This window comes from Sciurus carolinensis, chromosome 3 (assembly GCF_902686445.1).
Source record: "Sciurus carolinensis chromosome 3, mSciCar1.2, whole genome shotgun sequence".
Lineage (NCBI taxonomy): Eukaryota > Metazoa > Chordata > Mammalia > Rodentia > Sciuridae > Sciurus > Sciurus carolinensis.
In genome coordinates, this window is record NC_062215.1 from 164591696 (window position 1) to 164612853 (window position 21158).

The 21158-nt window shown below is 51.3% G+C and overlaps 1 protein-coding gene across 9 annotated transcripts in view; it reads right to left on the reverse strand.

Moving 5' to 3' along the window:
• Positions 1–871: 871 nt before the first annotated feature.
• Cfap65 (cilia and flagella associated protein 65) overlaps positions 872–21158 on the reverse strand; it is a 33351-nt gene continuing 13064 nt past the window's right edge. For 3 of the 9 annotated variants that reach the window (XM_047542851.1, XM_047542852.1, XM_047542850.1), the window contains 23 exons: positions 20663–21022; positions 19123–19260; positions 17627–17872; positions 16910–17134; positions 15922–16080; positions 15552–15702; positions 14980–15108; positions 13780–13993; positions 13334–13462; positions 10601–10777; positions 10257–10323; positions 9972–10082; positions 7648–7839; positions 7387–7545; positions 6042–6185; positions 5654–5767; positions 5366–5473; positions 4097–4141; positions 3678–3880; positions 3126–3254; positions 2169–2633; positions 1150–1287; positions 872–1035 (listed from right to left, as the gene is read on the reverse strand). In XM_047542851.1, coding sequence (XP_047398807.1) covers positions 915–1035; positions 1150–1287; positions 2169–2633; positions 3126–3254; positions 3678–3880; positions 4097–4141; positions 5366–5473; positions 5654–5767; positions 6042–6185; positions 7387–7545; positions 7648–7839; positions 9972–10082; positions 10257–10323; positions 10601–10777; positions 13334–13462; positions 13780–13993; positions 14980–15108; positions 15552–15702; positions 15922–16080; positions 16910–17134; positions 17627–17872; positions 19123–19260; positions 20663–21022 — 3924 coding nt within the window. In that variant the 3' untranslated portion in view covers positions 872–914. Of the gene's footprint in view, positions 1036–1149; positions 1288–2168; positions 2634–3125; positions 3419–3677; positions 3881–4096; positions 4142–5365; positions 5474–5653; positions 5768–6041; positions 6186–7386; positions 7546–7647; positions 7840–9971; positions 10083–10256; positions 10324–10600; positions 10778–13333; positions 13463–13779; positions 13994–14976; positions 15109–15551; positions 15703–15921; positions 16081–16909; positions 17135–17626; positions 17873–19122; positions 19261–20662; positions 21023–21158 lie in introns of those variants that run through there. The other 6 variants (XM_047542853.1, XR_007107582.1, XM_047542854.1 and 3 more) reach the window with 6 other exon arrangements.

The window sequence follows — 21158 nt, forward strand, 5'->3', positions numbered from 1 at the left end:
AGCACTCTTATACCGCCGGTTCAGTCCCCGCCCCTACACACACACACACACACACACACACACACACACACTCACACCTGTCCGGGCGCCCGTTTGCTCGAGGCAAATATTGACTCATGGAGGCGGAGCGCCCCCCTCCTCTGTCCGGCTAGGGCTCTGAGACCGGAGCTCCTCCGAGGCCTTGGCGGCGGGGGTGAAGGGGAGGGTGCCGGGGACCTGGGCGCCTCTGGAACAACACCAGATGTCACTTTTCCACCCACCTGCCTCTGGGCGGGGAGGAGCCGAGGAGCAGAGGACAGAGGCTGCTGGGCGGGGGTTAGAGGGAAGAGAGGTGAACGTCCTAGAGAAGGTGGAACATCTCTTGGTTTGGGGATCAATTCATAGTGGGAGTCGCTTAGTAGGGACTGTGGCCCGCTGTCTGGTGGTGACTTCGATCGGTGCTCAGAGCCTAGTTCTTTGCCCTATGTGGCGTGCCTCAGTTTCCCTTCCTTCACAGCTTGTTAGCAGAGTTCCTGGACACCAGCAAATGCTAAAAGGCTGGCCTGGGAGTGCTGAGCCTCAGAGCAGACGAGTGGGACAGTGAGAGAGGTCAGTGGCGAGCTGACCAGGCCTGGCGCTGGCAAAGGCCAGCTATGCCCTGCCCCGGAGCGCCCTCCACTGGCCAGACTGGGCCCAGCGCTCGGTAGCGAGAGGGAGAACTCTGGTCCAACTGGGGTGTGGAGCAGGGAAGGACATCTTCCAGCCCACTAAGCGCCCAGGGGTCGCTGCAGTTTCACGCTGGCCGCTCTCACCTTCCACCCCTCTCAGAGTGCACGCGCGTTTCCCCCTTGTCGGGAAAAAAAAGTCCAAGTAGATAGAGAAAAAAAGGCGGGATGCTTTACTGGCGGGGCGGTGGAGAGGGGGCTTGGCGGAACCTAGGGCGGCAGGTCAGAGAGGCTGGGCGCGGGCACCAGCAAAGAGTCGGGAGGAGGTGGCGCCACTGGGCAGGTTACTTCCCTTTGCTGCGTGGGCAGCAGAGGGTCTGGGGTCGGCATCCTGGAAGACAGAAAGTCCCAGATAGGGGTAAAGGCGGGGTTTCCGGCCGTGCCTGCCGGTCCCTGCAGTTGCTCACGCCTCTCCCGCCAGGTCTGTGCGGTCGCTGGCCCCCACCTGGGCACGCTGAGCGGCGGCAGAGCGATGATGCGCGGCCGCGAGGTGAGCACCACCTCCCCGCGGCTCGCCTCCACCAGGATGTTCTGGATCATGTTCTCTAGCAGCGCCTCCTGCAGGTTGGCAAAGGCAGGGAGCCTGTGAGGGGGAGGGGGTGATAGTTTTAGAGAGGCCAGGCACCTGCGTGCTGGTTCTCCACTCACCTCCTCTGTGCCGTACAGTGTGAAACGGGCTCTAGGCAGTTTCCCTGTCGCTCACCCCCACAACACTTTGGGACATCATGATCCAGTTTCGCAGATGCTCAATGTATGACTAAATGAGACCAAATTGCAAAAGATAGGCTACCAGCCAGGCTCAGGCGGTGGCATAGGCCTATAGTCCCATACTCAGGATGCTGAGGTAGGAGGATTGTTCTGGGGGTGTAACTCAATGGTAGAGCACTTGCCTAGCATGGGTTCAATCCCCAGTACCAGGAATGGGTGTGTGTGTGGGGGGCGTGCTATTTATAGAAGTGTAGGATTCAAATCTAGGTAATAGAGTCAGCATTCCAGAGCTAGATTTGGAGGAAGGCAGTTATGAGTGGGTGCAGAAGGGAGTGAGTAGGGCCTATGGTAATCCCCAAAAGACAATGCATCCCCAGAGCAGACCCAGGGCAAGCTGGTGCCAGAAGAAAGTGTTTTTTTTTTTTTGTTTTGTTTTGTTTTGTTTTGTTTTGTTTTGTTTTGTTTTGTTTTCTGGCTATAGATATTCATTGAGGAGATTTTAAAGACTGTCGTCACCTTCCTGTAGTGATGTGCTGGCTAAATGCTAACCATCTGCATGGTAAAAAATAAAGCTCAGTTTTGCTGTTATACAAATATTCCTAACCCAGGCCTTAAGCTACCAACGTGATGTCACTGAACCCTGAATTAGGAAGAGATGTGCACACAAGTAGGGGCCAGCCTCAGTACACCATTGCATCTTAGGAACCTTCTGCAGGCAGCCTCCCTCCCAACCCTCACCTGGGCCTGGCTGCTCACCTTCCAATGGCCTCTTTATTGTCATGTTCTTGCTCCTCCTTCACCAGGGCTTTCAGGTCCTGCCTCCATTGCCACCGCAGGGAAATCTGGGACTCTGGCTCAGTCCCCTTCCAGGTCCCAGATGTTTCCTTTCCCACTATCTCCTCCTCCTCTATCTCCTCCTTGCCCAACTCCTCTTCTATCTCCTCTTCTTCCTCTTCCTCCTCCAACTCCTCCTCTTCCTCTTTGCTCTTCTCCTCCTCTTCCCCTTCCTTCTTCCCCAACCCCTGATTTTCTTCCTTCTGCTCCTTGCTTTTCTCCTCCCAGCTGCTGGAGGGTGGAGACAGGACTGGCCGTAAGTGCAGGTTGCTCTTCTGGACCGTGCACCTGGCTGACTGCTCATTCCAGAACTGGCAGAAGTAAGGCACCTGCTCCACCAGGATTTGGTCCACAGCTTTGTGGAAGTTCTTGTCTTCCAGCATGCCCCTGGGAGGCAGGGAGGAGGAGATAGGCTTCAATGAGGGGCCTTGCAGCCCCTGGGGGTCCCTGAGTTTAGGGATCCCCAAGAGGCAGCTCTTGCCTTCTGTTTTCACAAGCAGATGCTAGGCAGTGGAAGAGAGCCCTTGGTCAGTTGCCTCTTTCTTCCTTCCTAGTAAGAAAGCATTTTTGGGCCCCACAGATTCTGAAAGGGGAACAGAATTGGGTGGGGGGAGAGCCAACAGATCAGAATGACACAGATAAGGAGTAAGGAGCCCTGGGGAGACAATGAACTGGCTCCAGACTGCATCCACTAGCCATGGAATGGTGCAGAAGTAGACCCAGCCCCAAGGATCCTTCCAGCCAGTTCCATTAGCATTGTCTTATCTTGGTGGTCCAGCAGAAGGATCTTGCATGAAAGTTCCTCAAGAAAGGAAGTGCTGGAACTTAAGGGCCAACTAAACTGGAGAAATGGGGGGCATAAACACGATGGGCCAGTACCTGATGATGTTGGTAAGGCAGTCAACCAGAAGCTGCTTCTTCTGCTTGTAGGCAAGGGTCCCCTTGTTAGGGGATTCTTCTTCAGAAGCCTCTGACTCTTCCCTGGGAGCCTTCCTCTTTGGCAGCTCCCTGGGGCAGGCCATGACACTGAGTGGCCTGGGCAAACCACCATGCTGGGGTGGGGTGTATAAGCCATGGTGGTAGCTGCCCAGTCATGAGAACACCCTCAGCCGTGACACAAATGGAGTGCTACTGCCAAGCCCAACCTTCAGGGCAGTGCGGGTCCTAGAGCTCTGAATTGACAAAGAAGGGAACAAACAAGGAGGGGTGGGAGGCCTAGGTGGGTTCCCCAGGGCTCTGATTGCTTTGTTCCCCTCATTATAAGGGCCCAAGCACGAGGGGTGCATCTGGGCCCTTTGGTGCCCATTGAGTCCTGCTGCCCCTATACTTGCTCCAGCTACTGCCAAAGCTTGGGTCTGGGCAGCCCCTGCTCAGGAGTGGGAGAGGGGACCAAGACTAAAGGAAGGAGACCCTGCCTCCCCAAGGCTTCACCAGTGTAAGAAGTGGCAGGAAAACTCTGAGAAGAAGTTGTCCTGGAAGTAGTCAGTGGGATGGGCTCGGGCAGTGAGGCTCAGGCAGAGCATGCCTGTCTTGGGAGGCTGGGGGCACGACCAGGATGTCTCTTCCTTTGTGATCTTTAGGTTCCAACTGGCAGGCCGGCTGAGAGACTGCTTGTTCTTGATGGGGGGCAGTGTCTTTGGGGAGGGGGAGGCATGAGTGACAGGGGTTTGGGGACCACACTCCCATCACCAATGGGTCCATTGTCCTAGCCCCTCAACCAGACCATGGGAGTATGGCCCTTTCACCCTTCCCTTCTGGAAGGCTGGACCAGGGGATTGAAGTATCTCTGAGAACAAACAAGGACCCTCCTAAGTTATCACAAGAAGATGGGCGTGGGACTCATGCCTCACCTTGTACCTCCTCATGGGTTCACAGGCAGTACAATGTGCTGCTCTCTGTGGAAGGAGAGACCCTTGCTTAAGATGCAAGAGGCTTAGCCCATGTTCCCCATGCCCCCTCTCTCTGGCCCATGGAAGACCTGAAACCAATTCCAGGTCCTGCTGCCTTCTTGGTTCTGCCCACCTCCCAGTCACACCCTCTTCCAGAACCTTCCCTAGGAAAGTACTGCCTGTAGACATGGAAAATATCAATACCCAAGGGAAGAAGGAAAGAGAAGGAAATGCCACCAAATGTGGGCAGGCTACTCCAAAGGGGCTTGTCCTTGTGCCCTGGAGCTCTGGGTCCTGTGAGACAGGAAAGTAATGTCCCTTATGAAGACTTGGTCAGAAAATTCTTTTTTCAATGTCCCTGGAAGGGATCTGAATTTACAGGTTGGTCAGAGCTTCAGAGGGAGCAGAATTTTTCTAGAGGCTCAGTGTGGTGGACAGAGAGGGGCAAGAACACCAGCATGGGCAGACTGTGATGTTGGGGAGGCACTGTCTTATATTTACTATCAGTTTTCCCCCAGAAATTCTAATAACCCATGTTTAGGTAATGCTCACTGGGTGCCAGGTTTTTTTGTAGCACTCTACACATATTAACTCATTGAATCCTCATGAGAAGGCTACAAAGCAGATATTTCACTCACATTAAAAATATGTTTAAACTTTTATTTTGTATATGTCAGGGAAGAAAATGTGACAGTCCTCCATGGCCCAGTCACTCAGCTTTAAAAATGAGCAACCCAGGGCCAGTATTGTCTCACCTGTTCCTACTTCTGGATTATCTTGAAGCAAATCCCAGGTTCATATTATCCTCGTTTTACCGTAGAAGGAACTGAGAGGGTAAGTAACTGGTTCGAGGTCACAGAACCAGAATTGGTGAAAGCCAGGAATCAAACCTGCACTGTATGTTTTCAGAGCTTGCACCTGAAGCCACTATGTCACATGTGGACCAGAACCATGGCTCACAGAAGGTGAGCTCTGTGTTGCTTCCCCTGTGTCCCCAGTGCCCAGCACATAGCTGGCATTCTTGAAATCCTGGCTTCATGAAGCAGGAAATGGTCTGTCAGCCTTTGTCCCCCAAGTTGCTATAGAGATGAGTCCAGTGAATAAAATCTAATCTCTTAGGGAAGGCTGGCCAGTTTTGCACAGAAGACCTCCTCAGTCCACCACCTCTGTCCCCTCTGGTAAGGCCAGTCAGAAAAATGTGGGTATGGGAGGCCACTCAGCAATCCTCACCTTCACTTTCCTGTCTGTGATGATAAACTCTGCCTCCTGCCGCACCTTCTCATCTGTCCACTCCTGTAGCTCCTTGTGGTACTGCTTCATGAGTTTCTGCTGGTACACCTGGACCCAGCACAAGGTGAGAGAAGGCCCAGCTCTGGAAGGTCTCAGCTAGGGCTCACCCTGGGCCTGTGCTGAGGCCCCCCGCCCTTCCATGGGTTGGCTCTTGCCTCTCTTTGGAGGTCTGGGGATCTCAGAGCCTCCTTCTACCCTCACCTCCATCTCTCTGGGGTTTGTTCCCACCTTGCATATCAGGTCCACACTGTAAAAGCTGGCATGCACTGAGGTCTTCAAGGTCACCACAAATGGAGCTGTCTCTTCAGGAGCCAATTCCCCTACCATGGGTTTCACAGATATCTGTAGATTGGGGGAAGGAGTCTTTGGAGTTTCACAAGGATGCAATTGGATGGAATGACATGGGTCAGGAAGGGATAAGATGGGAAGAGATAGGTTGAGATGAGACAGGTTGGAACAAGACTGGATAGGATGAGACAGGATGGGTCAAGGTGGGATGTAATAGGATGGGATGGGACAGGATGGGTTGGAATGGGATGGAGTGAGATGGGGTGGGTCAGGAGGAGTCTGAAGCCCTGCTAGAGGTTCTGGGTCTATGGGCACAAGAAATTCTTACCTCTCCAAAATCTAGAGGCCTTGGCTCCCAGGAAAAGACAATTATCTCATTCTTGGAGATGTTGTTAAGGAAGAGTAGGCGGCTACACTTGCTCTGCACAGGGATGTTTCCCAGGGATATATGAGACTGGGACAGGAAGACAGCCTGTGGGTGGAGATAGCATAACCGTAACTTAGTGAGATGAAGAGATAATAACCACACAATCACTATCAGTTACTGACATGTTCAACAGGCCAGGTATTGCATTAGGCCAGGTATTCCCATGCATCTGTCCTTCATAATGGCCTTTGACATAGGTGCTACTATGGTTCTCATTTGACAGATGTACTTCTAAGGTTAAAGAGCATAAATAACTTTTCCAAATGCCTCTCACATGCAGGCCTAGAATAAACCCATATAGACTCATTCTAAAGCTCATGATTTCAACCTTTAAAATAAGCTTGGAGAGCTGAATCAGAATTAGCTTAGAGAAGACAGAATTAATGCTACACAACTTGAGACCCTGATGGGTAGTTATAAATGAAAAGGTGCCCAGATACTAGAATATTCCCTGGGTACAGAATAGGAAGTGTGTTATAGGGGTGTCTACGAAGACTGGAATCACACAGGAAGGGTAATTTCTTCCTGTCCAGACCCTGAGTGCTCAGAACAGGCATTTTGTCTGATTCTTTCTGTGTTCTCAGTGCTTCCACAGTTCACATCCTGGAGCAGAAATCCAATGAGGGTCTGAATAGAATGGTGGATAGGTAGATAGTGATTGAATGGATGGGTCCATGGATGAATGGGTAGATGGATGGCTGGATACATAGACTAGCAAGTAGTATATGGGTTGTTGGGTAGATGGATGAATGCAATGTATGGGTAGATGGATGTTTGAGTGGATGGATGAACAGGTCACACTTCCCCAAAATGGGAAGCATGTGAACTAAAGGTAGTGAGAGTGACCCGTGATTCCTTTCAGCAAAATCTGTCTAGGTCCAGGGGAGGGACTATTCTGTGTAAAGACAATAACTAGAATAGGAGGGTTTCTTTCTAAACTTTCCAACACCACATCCCCATGCCCAGAGGAAAGGTGGCACACAGGGCCCTGCAGAAGGTGGAGTAGCTTGAGTAGGAACACCTGTGGGCACTAGGTGGCAGGGTAAGCCTCTTATGGAGCTGGTGCTGCCTCTAGACCAGGAAGAAGGCTGGTTACAGGCCTCATCTCTCTCTCTATATATATATATCAGTCCCTCCTTAACTCCATCTCATTTCCTTCCCAGCCTCCCCATCCTTCTCTACTGGTCACCCTGAGCTTCAAGTCTCTCTAAGTCCTCAAGGCTTTCCCAGATGCCTTTCCCCCAACCTGTCCAGGAACCATCAGCCTAGAGTGTATGGAGCTGTTGTCCCACGACGAGATGTTGTGGAATGGGGCTGTGTCACCCATGACATGGGGGTCATAGCCCACTCCCTGGAAGCGGATGACGGCTGAATTCCATCCCAGGATTTGTATGGGCACATCCACCTGAGAAGACAGGAAGGCGGGATAGGGGACTGGTCATAGAATGGCCTGATAAGAAAGTCATAGCTCCAACCCCCACCCTATATCATCTAGGTTGCTGCTTACCGTGTAAGTCTTGGCCTCAATGGGTGAGAAGATCCATAAGATCCTAGCAGTGGTACCTGGCTGGATCTCACCTTTGGGGTTGAGGCAGCAGAAAATCGGGTGATCAAAACTTTTTTCCTGAACCTGTGACAGGATGCTGGTCTGGACCTCATACGTCACAGGCACTGAGCCACCATTGTACAGCTCATAAATCTGTAGGGGACAGGAATAGAGTCCTCGACACCAGCTCAGGACTGCAGACCAGAGATCCTAGGACTCTTGAGTATACTGTGGGAGGGTAAGTTGATCTCCACCATGACACCTGAAGAGTTCCTGAACTCCCCTAAGGGCCTTTAATTTCCCTTATGGCTCGAGCTTCTAGGAAGTATGTAACTGTATAGTCAGCCTGTGACCTTTGAGGAAAATCTGTAATCCCATTGTAAAGGTGCAGCTTATATTATTTGTTCTCAATTTATCTTGCCAAGTTATAAGGGGACTCTAGGGAGTGCCCAGTGTTGGGACGTGGGGAAATGACCATGCACGCACCATCCAGACCCTGCTTTGTTTCAGCTCTCATTCTAGTCCCCCATGAGACTGTCACTTTCTACATCTACCATTAGAGGAAGTACTGCTTAAAGCAAGAAGTTCTACTACAAAGAGTATCCTGAAGAAACCTTTTGTCCAATTCTATTTTTGAGATGAGAAAACTGAAGCCCAGGAGAATGAAGAGTTGGCTTGCATTTGGTCCTGGGACCTTCTCTTTCTTAGCATTTTCTCCTGCTTATGCTCACTTTAGCACTGATCTCTAGACCTGGTGCTAAGGAGTAAATATTTGTGTCAGAACTCTCCCAATTCATATGTTGAAATCTTAAGAGGTGATTAGGTCATAAGGGTGGAGCCCTCATGAATGGAATTTGCACCCTTGTAAAGGAAGCCCAAGGGAGTATGTTTCATTCTTCCACCACAGAGGACACAGTGAAAAGATGCTATCTATGAACCACGAGAACAAGCCCTCACTAGACATGGAATCTTCCCAGGCCTTCATCTTGAACTTTCTAAGCCTTTAGAACTGTAAGAAATAAATGTCTGTCTTTATAAGTCACTCAGTCTCTGGTAGCTTGTTATAGCAACCAGGATGGACTAAGACAACTGGTAATTGACTTCTACTGACAAGCCCTTTTGGTGACCTCACATGCACTTCACACTTGGCCCAAACTGAACTCTTCACTCTAAAATTGATTCCTTTCCCCAGTTTGTTTCCTTCCTGCAAAGGGCACTACGTGTCCCCTGTAGTTTAAGTCAGCTTCTCTGTCACAGTCCTGAATAAGACTATTGGGAAGTCAGGGGACAGAAGGTAGAGTAGGAAAGTGAATAGTGTTGGCTACTGGGACTCCCCTTCAGGCCCAGGAAGCCCATTCTTCAGCCTCTAGGATGACTGTCTGGCAACCCCTGCCCAGAAACACAGGGGCTTCTAAAATGGTTAGAGATTTCACAGATGTGAACGATTTCAGAAAATATTATGTTCACCTCTTGGGCACTTCCGACATACACTTTCAGAGCAAAGGTACCTGATTCCCTCCAACTAACAAAGAAAAGTTTACGATTTCTCAAGGATTGGCATTCCTGCCCTTCACACTTCCTTGGTGCAGGGATTTCCAAACTCTGGCTGAGACCTATTAGTGAGCAGTTCTATAGTGGGTCTTGTCCAGCATTTTGAAAATGGAACATGGTCAGGCATGGTGGTGCATTCCTGTAATCTCAGCAACTCAGGAGGCTGAGGCGGGAAGATCATAAATTCAGGCCAGCGTTTGCAACTTAGTAAGATCCTCATGAACTTGGCAAGACCGTGTCTCAAAATTTAAAAAAAAAGGGAGGGTGGCTGGGGATGTAGCTCAGTGACAAAGCACTCTTGGATCCAATCCCCAGTATAAATAAATAAAAAAAAAAATTTCAAAAATAAACAAAAGAATAAATAGAGAAAATATCAGTGTTCTTTGCATGTGGTAGCCTAATATCTTTATGATACTTCTGCTTTGGTTGTATGTACGTGTAAATCCTGGGGTATAAGCATATATAATATAAAACATTAGTGTAGTTCATGGGCAAAGAAGTTTGAAGAATCTTATGCTACAGGGAAAAAACACCCACTTTTGTATGAGAACTGAGTCTGATAAAAGGGATACCAGGCCCCAGAAGACAAGCTTCTTGCCTTGCATCTCCCCAGTTGCCCAACTCCACCTCTTAAGTGGAGGGCAGCATCTTTGTCACCCTATCAAGGGTTGTCACAGATATGCAGAAATCAATGCTTAGACTTCTTGGTGATCAAGATGACACAGACCACTGACCTGCCGTGGGGGCAATGTGTCTCCAATGGGGACAGGGATGAACTGGTGGCTAGTGGAGGTGAAGAGTACATACTTCTGCTCCAGTTTCACTGTCACGCCTATGAAATTTATCTGGAAATATAAAAGCCCATGGGTAACATCCTTCTAGGAGGAACTGGTGTACCAAGGAGAGAGATTTGGACCCTGGCTCCCAGTGGACACTGCTCTTGGTTCCTCTCTTGGTTGTCTAGAGAGCTCCTCCTTCAGCCTGAGACCCAGGGCAGGGCCAGGGTGTTGGGGCCTTACCAAGATCTCTCGCCCATGTGACACCTTGAAGAGCACTGGGAGACGATCAGTGCCAACAAACAGGTGGCTGGAAAAGAGGAGATAAGTCTGGGAGAGAGGTCTTTGAGCCCTCCTACACGTGGAAGAACAAATGGACATGGCGTACCAGTGGCTTTGAGCCAGCTAGCTCCTGGGGCAACTCATGTCTGAATTGGGACAGGGCAAGAAGGACATTAGGTCTCCCCTGTAGGTGGGAAGGTGATCCTAACAGCCAACGACCATTCAGAATCCCTGGAGTCCCACAGTGAAAGGCCAAGGACAGGGTCTCCAGGACAAGAAGTGCAGTATGGGGAATGGAGGAGCACCTGTACTTGAACTCCACCATCTGCTCCTCCCCAGGACTCAGGCTCCCAGTCTTGGGACTGATGGAGAAGATGCAGTTGTCCTCTGCACGCATCTGGTGAAGCTCAGTGCTGTCAAACTCTACTTGCTCTGCCCACAGCTCCAAGTCAATCTGCTGGTCACTTGGAAAGAGGAAGGCCCTGGAAGAGGGATTTGCAGCAAAAGGTAGTGAAGCTGCGCAATGAGGGTCAGTCAGAAAAGAGGAGGAGGAGTTCTGAGCCTCCGCTTCACCTTTTGCACTTCTTCCCCCCACTTGGCACGTGTGACTGAGTTGATGTGGCTGTTGTGCATTCTTATTCTGTAGTAGCCCCCAAAGCTGGGAAGAGAAGCTGGGCCACAGTGAGTAAAGGGGAAGTGAAGATTGGGGCTCCCATTGTGGGTACCAAGAGTTGAGTGGGTCATGTATATAGAGGGGTCACTTGGAGTAAGCCACTAACCCTTCTTTGATAAAACTCTTGGGAAGGGGCCGTTTGAGGCTCCCAAGAATGCTGGCAGCACTACCCAAGGGTCCCTGACAGGGAAAGTGTGAAGGCCAGCTTAGACCCAGCATGGAAAACAGGTGCCCAGCAGCAGGTTGTGCATGCAGATAATGCCTGTGAAGTGCTTTGCACTGAAGAAAAACACTCCGCACTCTAGCTGACAGCACCAGTAACAGAGGGGTCCTGAAGTCATAATCAGACAGGAGAAGCTTTACACTTTCAGAGATGGCACAGAGCTGGCTCCAGCAGCAAACAAGGACAACAATATGAACAGGAAACATCCAGAAAAGAAAAAGAGATTCCTTAGCATTGCAGGGGCGGGTGAAACAAAGAAAACAGCTAGGACACACCCAAAAAGCCTCAACAAGGAAATGCCTAAAACTCTCACAAGGAATCAGTTCCTATTTCTTTTTTTACATTAGAAATGTGAACAATAGTTATGTTCAATACTGGTAAGTTTACAACAAAGAGACACCCTTGAACATAGGTAGGGAAAAAGGAAACTGCTACAACCCTTTCAAAGGAATTTTGGCAGCATCTTTTAGAAGAAAAAATGTGTATGCTCCTTGACTTAGAAGTCTCATGTTGGGGTTCTCCATCTGTGTTCAGCATCTTCTCTGCACACACTACCCTCATCCAGTCTCCCTCCTAGGTAATTCCAACCCAATTCCCCTATTGGTCCTCCAGTGGGTGCCCTCTCCCCAAGTCTGGGGGATTGTAATGGCTCCCACCTATCCTGAAAGCTGCTAACCCATCCCCGGCACCCCCTTTTTAAAATTTGAGACAAGTTCTTTCTTAGATGCTAGGACCTCACTAAATTGCTGAGGCAATCCTCCTGTCTCAGCCTCTTGGAGCCACTGGGATTACAGGTATGCTCCATTGTGCCGGTGGGATTGCCCTTTAATTGTAGTCCCTATGTATCCTGGGGCCAAGCAGAGCAGAGGTGTCAGGGGAAGGCTTGGAGGGAGGACCAGCTATATGGATTCCCTCCCATTTGGGGTTCTCCCCATCCTGTCTGCTGCCACCTGCAGTCCAAGCCCACACTCCCTCTGTCTGGTTCTGGCAGGAATAAACCCTCTGTCTGTTCTTTATGAGCTCAGCAGAGACAGGCTAGAATTTTTTTTTTTTTTTTTTTAAAGTGCCTTCTTCTAAGAAATTGAAAGGAAACACAACACAAAAAGCACAGAAGAGTCAGGCCCCTTGTAACCCTGCAAGAAACACAGACTCCTTCCTATACCTCAAATGCTCTCCCACCAGTGAGGGGCCCAGGTCAGCAGGCACTCTGCCTGGACTTCCTCCTGCCCCAGTTTCTAGCACCTGGACCCTCTCCACTGAGAGAGTGAGCTAAGCTGCTCCTATACAAACACACAGTGTCTGCGGTCCACCAAATACCCTGCTCCACCCCAGGACACGGGCCAACACCCTGAGCCGGGTAGAGCCTGGCTCCTGGCCCACTGGAGCCCAGTGAATGGCAGATCTGGAGTTCAAGGCAGGCCCTGGCCTTCCCCACTCCAGCCAGCAGCTGGGTCAACATTCCCCAATTATTCAGGGCCAGAAACCCTGGGCTACTAAAAGTCCCATCCTTCCCTGGCAGAAGCCACTTCATGAACCAGCTTCCCCATCTCACTCCACCATGGAAGGCGGGAAGGGGACAGTCAATGCAAGGGACAGTTACTACAAACCCGGCGAGACAGGCCCCACCACACCTGCACCCCTGACTCCAAGACTCCTGCTCAGGTCACAGGTTTTGCATCAGGAATTCCTTCTCTGCATAGTTTTACTGTCCCGTACTCCTCCTGCCATGCCTTGGGGTGGGGGACTGGCTCTCTCTCCCAAGTCTGACCCCCAGATTGGGACCCTTCTTTTTCACCTCTTGTTAGCCAAGTAAAGTTGGAAGTCATCAAAAGGACACTTACTAGGAAACTGAGGTGCGCGTGACCGAGGCAGGAAAGGACAAGCCCTGGCATGGATACACGATGTTTACTGGGCACGAGTTCTGGGCCCAAATGGGAGGAAAGTGGAGCACAGGAAAGGTTGAGCTTGCTGGACTCAGGTCTCCAGGCCTACTCCTGGGACTTCTGAGGTGCAGCCTGCTCTGTGGCTAGCTCAGAGACCAGGCAGCCAGGTTTCCCACTGGCAAGAGAAGGTGGCTCTTCCACACCCCTCTGGCCATCCCCAGTACTCCCCGACAAGCCACCTCCTCCAGGTCAGCCATACCAGTCCAAGGGCACCAGTCCAGTGTTCTTCAGGTCCAAGAGTACCACAGAGGGTGGGCCCTTAAGAGGTGCTGCCCCAAAATTGAAGTCAAGTTTCAAAGGGGTGAAGACAGGAGGAATCTGGTTTGTGCTGTGGGAAGCAGAGAAATAAGCTAAGAACTAGGGATGGGGACAGGGGAGGGCTCTCCCAGGGGTGGCTGGCTTGAGCATTACCCATCTCCCCACAGGTGGGAGATGGAGAATGTGGAACTCAGGGTGGGCTAGCTCTTCAGACCTCAAGACAATCCTTGCCTCTCCGGGCCCTTCCAGGGAGGAGTAAGAATTTGGAGGTCCCTTCCCCCAAAAGATGGAAAACAGCTTTTCAGATAGAACCTGGTGCTGAGGTAGGGACCAAGCTCTGTGAATATTCCCAGTAGTCCCTGTCCCCCTTTCCTTGGCTCAGCTTACCTATGCCGGGTAGGTACTTTGTAGGTGAGCTCCCAGGGTGTGGGGTCTCGCGTCAAGTAACTGTTGAGCAAGTCCAGGGAGAAGAGGCGCCACAGGTGCTTCCGGGTGATGCCCTCGGCACTGCCCATGGAGCAGGCGTCCAGAATGGAGAGCAAGGGGTACACAGCCACCAGAGAGACTTGACACAACTCTTTCTTCTCGCCAGCCTTGTTATCTGGGTGCATGGGTGTGGAAGAGAGGGGCAGGGCGTGCAGGTAAGGGTGTAGGACTCTGGGGGAGAGCAGCGGCTGTGCCACAGGCTCTGGGCATTTACAACACAGCCAATCGTTGTGCTTTACACACTAGAGTCTTGCATTTAATGTGCACTGTTATTTGTTTTCAAATTAATTTCCCTAACAGTTTTATTGAGACATAATTTATATACAATTTGGTAATTTTTGTATATTCAGAGTTGTACAATCATCACCACTATCTATCTTAGAAAACTTCTATTACCCTGCAAAGGAAACTCAGCACTGGGCTGGGGGTAGCTTCATGGAAGAGCACAGTACCAACTGGCTCTTGCTCCCCATCACTCTTCTCCCACAGCAACCACCCATCTGCCTTCTGTCTATACTTTTGTCTATTCTAGATGTTACATATAAATGGAGTCATTCAATATGTGCCTTTTTGTGACTGACTTTTCCAAGCATCATGTTTTCCAGGTCCGTCTATGTGGTGGTATATGTCCCTACTTCATTCCATTTTGTGGCCCGCAATCATCCTCACTTTATTGATAAGGAAACTGAGGCACAGAGAGGTACAACAATTTGCTAAGACTACACAGTTACTAAGTGTTGGAGCTAGGATCCAAGCTCATTGAGTCCACGTGCTGTTGCCTGCTCACCTTCCAGGCTAGTAATAGCTCCATTTCATGGAGGAGAAAGCTGAGGCCAAGGGAGGCCGAGCACTGGTTTAAGATCCCATAAGAAATCAGCACATCTAACTTTACGTGTTGAGTCTTCCATAGCTCAGGAGCACACACGTGCAAACACATACTGTCAGATGCAGCGTCCACACGGAGACCTAAAGGCCTGCTGTAGCTTGGCCCACACTGCTGTCTTGACCCTCAGCAGGCCCCCACAGCCCTGCTGCACATAGCGCTCTCCCTTCCCTTCTGTCCTTCCCAGCCCTGACTCCCCAGGCCAGGCACCCAGGTACCTCTGTGGGATAGGAGTGAGTAGCTGATAGTCCAGGAGTATTGGGACCGGTGCTGGGGGCAGGCGGTCAGGCAGATGGTGTCTTTGGAGTGGGGCGGCATGCTCCCCTCTGAACGGTCTAGCTGCAGAGCTGCTCAGGGATGATGCAGGTGGTCAGTGGGCAGGGGCAGCCTGGCCTCTCCTGTTTCTCCTGAGATGCCCACCTTGGTCCAGGAGGGCACTGGCTAAAGGAGCCCCAAATCAGAAAACAGAGAGGCCCTCCTCCCAGGATGAGTCAGAGGCGCCACACTTTGTGTCACTGGCACCTGCTAAGTACTTTTCTTCACCTAGCATTCCTGTGAGGTGGGTACCACCAGTAGCCCCATTTTGTAGATGAGGAAGTTGGGGCTGAGAGAGGATAGTCATTTGCACAAAGTTACACAGCTATAAAGTGGAAGGACCAGGTTTTAAGCTCTCCTCTACCTGACCAAAACCATCACACGGTTAACCGTCTTAAACAGTAACCTTTGTCTTAAACAGTACCCTCCCTGACAACACCTCCCCTGATCCCAGCCCCAGCCCAGGTCTGAGTACCAGGGGAGTCGTGGTCATCGCCCACAGGGCTATTCTGCTCCAGGTACAGGCGGTAATAGAGAGTGCAGTTGCCGTCATTCAGGAGTGCCAGATGCCTGGACTGCCTGCTAGTCACCAGCACATTTCCGAAGTCCAGCTCCTTCGCCTCTGCCTGAAGCACAGTCAGCCAGCTGCTGGGGGACTCCTTGAGTCCCCAGTTGCATAATCCTACTCCTATCCTCAGAGCATCTCCCAAGGCAGGCCAGGTCCAGGGGTATGGGTTGGGGAGCCAGAGGAATCCTGTCCCCTGTCCTCTAGGAGTCTGACACCTGGGGCCTTCTCTCCCACTTGTGCCCTGAAACCCTCCACTTTTCTGGGGACTCCCACTCACAGAGAGGCTGCTGGTGATGCCCATGCCCACCAGACGGATCATGTAGTGTGTGATGGCTGGGGGCTTGGTGTTTGGGGGCAGGCCAGCTTCCCAGACCCATATCCCCACTCGGAACAGATACTTGGTTTCCTCCAAAGGGCTGAAGATCCAGGTCAGCATCTGAAATCACAGAGAAGGTCCCTGCATGGGGCCTCCAGAGTCCCCTTTTCCCAGGCTCCTGGCCAGTAGGGGTACCATTGCTGAGCATCAAGCTTTGGCAATGCTCTTGAGTGTCTACTCCATGTAGTACATTATGTCATCTCCCAAAGCCCCTCCACCCTACCTTTCATGGCAGGTCAATGGTATCACTTTCAAGACTCGTTTTGGGGTGAGAAACTAGAGTCTCAGAAAAATGAGGTAGCTGGCCAAGGGTGAAACAGCGGGTGAGTGTGGGAGATGGGATGGTCCTGCCCACTCCAAAGTTCCTGTGATCTCCCTACCCCCTGCTTTGTCTCTGTGCTCTTACAGATACCATGTGTTGATTTTTTCCACAAGTCTAGCCTCCCCAATTAGCCTATAAGGCCCTAGACTAGGGACAAAGTCTGCTGTTTTGGGTCCTAGACTGTGCCCACTTTGTACTATAGCTGGGAATCATACGCCTACTGAAAGGCACCCGTTTAGCGCCAAATCCAGCTGCTCCACACCAGCCTGCCAGCAATGTCATAGCTTTGGGACCATGGATGATGGAGCATGGCCTGCCCTGGTTCTAGTTCTAGTTCTGCACTTCCTAACCTTGATCTCAGTAAATGGTTCTTTTCTACTTAGTCTCAACTCTCTGTGAGATGGGGTGATGAAGGTGGTACTCATAACACCCTCTCACAGGTTGGGGGAAGGGACTATGGATTGGATGGGTGGACGCACATAGCCTTTGAGAGCCAGGGGTAAGAAATGATGAAGGTAAAGGTGATGGGTACCCTCCACCACCCTCAGCAATGGACAGGACACTCACAAGGCTCTCGCTGGGCTGGATGAGGCCCCTGGCAGGCTGGACGGCCAGTGTCTTCTGGTGTTGTTGGGAGACCCTCCATTCAAACTCCAGGGGCAGACGAGAGGGGTTGCGGAAGGTAAAGGAACTGGTGGAGGAGCAGCCAACCCAGGTAGGCTTGAAGAAGATGCTTCTACAGGTGTCCAGCTTTAACTGCAGTGGCTCCTCCCGGCTCTGCATGCTCACCTCCTGGAAAGAGGGTGGTGCCTGAACTCACCTCATGGTCCTGGCTTTCCTATATGTCCAAGAGGCCATGGATAGTCAGTTTTCCACTCTTAGAGGGTGCAGCAAAGGTCCTCTGCCAGCCTGGGTCTGGCAGTTTCTATAGAAGGTAAACTAAAAAGAACCTGGGGACCTAGAGGAGATGCACAGGCCAGTTCACAGGGTCAGATATGGGTCCACCATCCAGACCCTATCCCTGGGCTGTCCCCAAACACCCTCCACCACTCACAGATATGAGTCTGGGATCTCTGCACCCTTTGTCTTGGTCCTAGATTCTATGAGGTGGGTGGGCAGGGCCCTGAGGAGTGCCCAACTTGCAGATGGAACCATCTCCCTGAGATGCTACTTCCTGGATAGTTTATGGGAACCTCGCAAGTCAACCCCAAGAAAGTGGTTTTTGAAAAAAGAAGTCTCAGATAAGGGTATACTCCTAAGGACTCCCCTATTTCTGTCTCCTACCTTGAGATACTGGGGGTAAAAATTGAACTGCAGGTAGAAAATGTGCTGCTTCCAGGAGGTGCCCTTGGGGTAGGTGCTGATGAGGAAGATCTGGTGGGCTCCAGGGGCTACAAGGCCTGAGGCGGGCCGCAAGGTGATGTCTGAGCTGCTTTTGGGGGCCAGGTTGAAGGTCAGCAGCATGGGGCCTTTGTTGACCAGGAGCAGGCTGCGGAAGGAGGGCTCACCGGAGGACACTGCAGGAAACAGCTGGAGTGGGAGAGAGGAGGAAGGCAGGAGCCCTTTTAGATTCCCACCCTTGAGACACACACTCAGGGACATGTACGTGGGCTTGGGTGGCCTGTCACCAAGAAGATCCAAGATGCCTGCACACAGTTCAACTAACACCCTGGCAGCAGGGAATTGAGGGAGGAAAAGGCTCTGTCTTCCCTCTTCCTGAGACCTTAAGAAATAGAGGTTGGGTGATCACAGGTCCTAGAAAAATTTGGGCCTCTAAGGTCTGTCCTTCAGGTTAGAGAAAAAGTTGTTTAGAGTGCCCTCAAATCTCCCTTTGGAAAGCTTCTTTCAGAAATCCTGGTCTAGAAGTTCAAGGGTAAATGATTCTCATGAAGGAGATTGAGGTGGTGATCCAGCCCCAACTGCCCCAACCCCCGAACTCCTTTTGGGCATCTGAGATGGGGAGAGCACTGGGTTATGAGCTGATCAGGCTACAAAACACAAGAATCCTGGACCCAATTCCCATCCATATGGAGGGACTATAGGAAAGACCACAGGCCATTTGAGGACATGCCAAGGGAAGTGTGCTGAGGACTCAAAGGGAGAAGCCATTGAGTCAGGGAGGGCTTTGGGAAGTGGTGGTGCAGATTTGGGATTGGGAGAAAAAGTGGAGCTGGTGGGAGGATCAGGAATCCTCCAAGTCATTGTCTCAGAGTGGCACCTTTCCAGCAGCAAGACGACTATTGAGAAAAGCTGATGGGTGTGAGCCAGGAGGAGACATCAGAGGCCAAACCAGAACTAGCAGCTGGTGGCCTGGCTGTGGGCCCTGCAATTTTGAGCACTATGTAGCTCTGCTTCTTAGGCCAGAAGGGCCTCAAGGGCCTTGGGAGAGACTTAGGAATTCTGATCCCCTGAGGAGTGTTTCCCAAGGACAGGGCTCGTGGTTTGGGTTGTTGTATCCCTAGAGCCTAGCCCAGCACCTGGGCCCAGCGGGTGCTCAGTAAGCAGGGCACTGGCAAAAAAGGAGCTGAAGAGGTTTAAACTTGAGAGGGAGAGGACCAGGTGAATATTTCAGAGGGTGAAGGGAGACTGTGTCCAACTCCCAGAATGTCCCTGTCCCAGTGCCATGGTCTAGGAGCAAGTCTTCAAATGGCCCAGATCCCCAGGACAGCCCAGGAGGGTATGGAGGTACGTTTCTGATAGAAAGAAAGAAAGATCTGCAGGCCAAGGTAGAAGCCAGGGCTATCCTGTACTTCTCTCACTGCCATTGCTACCACACTCACCTTGGGTACATCCAGGGAATACTGGGGGACGTGATGCTCCAAGGCAGCAAAATAGCTGTGGCCTCGCACCTTCACTGTCAGACACCAAGATGGACACACAGTGCAGTCCTCCTCGATGTTGCTGTAGCTCCACAGGACCTGCAGGGGGCCAGCAGGGGAGACGCTCAGGGCTCCTTGTAGCACCATGGAAGGCAGCCACCTGGCCCCTCCTGCCCCTGTGCTACAGGAGTCTTACACTGGATACAGAAGCTGGGGTGGGTGAGGGGCAGGGGGGATAGTGCATGCAGAGAACAACAGCTATACCAGCCCCTCCTGCCTTGAGGGAGTGCTCTGCAAACCCCACAGCCAGGAGGCGGGTGGGGCGGGATCTGAAAGCAGCATTCATTCTCTAGGAATGAACTGAGGTGCAGTGGCCAATGGAAATATAATGTGAGCCACAAACACCAGCCGCAAATGTAATTCTAAATGTTCCAGTGGCCACAAGAGAAAAGTAGAGCACGTGAAATTAATTTCAATAATACATTTTATTTAACCCACTGGATCCAAAATCTTATCACTGTAACATCATCATAAAATTATTGAGATATTTTACTTTCTTTTTGTATTAAGTCTTTGAAATCTAGTTTCAAACTATTTTATATTTACAGCACATCTCCATTTGCACTGTTCAGTGGCTGTGTGTGGCTGGTGGCCGCCTTATTGGACAGTTACAGGTATACAGCTTGTATAATGATGTGCTGGGTCTCAGTCAAGCCAGGAATCCACAGTCTTATTCTACAAACTTCCATATTCTCCCACTGCTGAGACACCGGAGCAGAGGCAATTAAAAAAACTCTGCTTTGGGTAACCTCCCCAAAATTCTGAAACAGCCCCTAGTTTACAGATGAAAAGATATTAAGGAATTTGTCCAAGCTCTCATATCTGGTCAGGGACTCTGACCTTGACTGTACAGCTCTACTCTTCTCCAGCCCAGAACTAGCAACTGGGAATAACAGCAGACAGGCAGGGCTGAGAGGGAGGGAAAGCAGGCTGCCTGGGCACATGGAGGTACTAAGAGGCCCAGCAGCCACAGCAGGGGTGGGGACAGACTGTGGACTGAGGTCCTTGACAAGGGAAGTTGTACTAAGAAGCACCTCCCTGGACACACCTCATTATCTGCACCCCAACTCAGTCCCCAGGCCTGGTTTCTACCTGCCTACAACTCCTTTGGAAAGACCATTTCCTACTTGAAGGACTAGAAGAGAAGCCAAGAACCCCCTAGCTCAATTTTCCCAAAGGGCTTGATCCCAGCTGAGTTCCTCCCCAGAGGAGGGGGAGGCCATATATGAATGAGACATTTTTAGAGGGCCTGAGTCAGGCCATGAGCCTGGAAGATCAGACCAGTTGGGGGGTGCTATCCAACCAAGGAGAAAGTAGAAGCCTGGCATGAACAGGATGGGCCATGCAGGGCCCTCTGTCACAGCCTGTGATGCCACCCTGCCCTTCTCTGTTGGGGAAGGCAGAGACCCTGTCATCCCCAACTCGTTTTGTCAGCACACACCTTGTAGGCAGCGAAAGCTTCAAGCTCCACGGCACAGAGGCTGTTGGGTTTGGGTGGCTGGAAGTGCAGACGCAAGGCTACAGACTTGAGTGGGGGCACATCGCAGGTGTCCGGGGTCACCCAGAAGGGACAGCCATCTCTGCGTGTCCAGACCACTGTGATCTTGCCCTTGGTGTGGTTCATCAGGCACAGAGGGAGAGGGTTAGGGGACTCAGGCCCAGGGCAGCCACCAAAGTCCACCTCAGTGGGCTCTATAGTGACCGGCGGGGGGAAGATGGCCAAGTCGCTGGTACCATCAAAGAAGAACTCAGTCATGGGGGGAATATAGGGGTACTGCAAGGCTGGCATATCCTCAAGGTCCTGTAAGGGGAGAGACAGGGATGCTGCCCAACTGCCATTCCTCCTGTTGCTGCCCTCCTTCTGCCTCTCCTTTCTGGAAAAAAGACTGCAAGAGCTCCATGCAGGTCACCCCCAAATGCCGTTGTACCCATCAAGC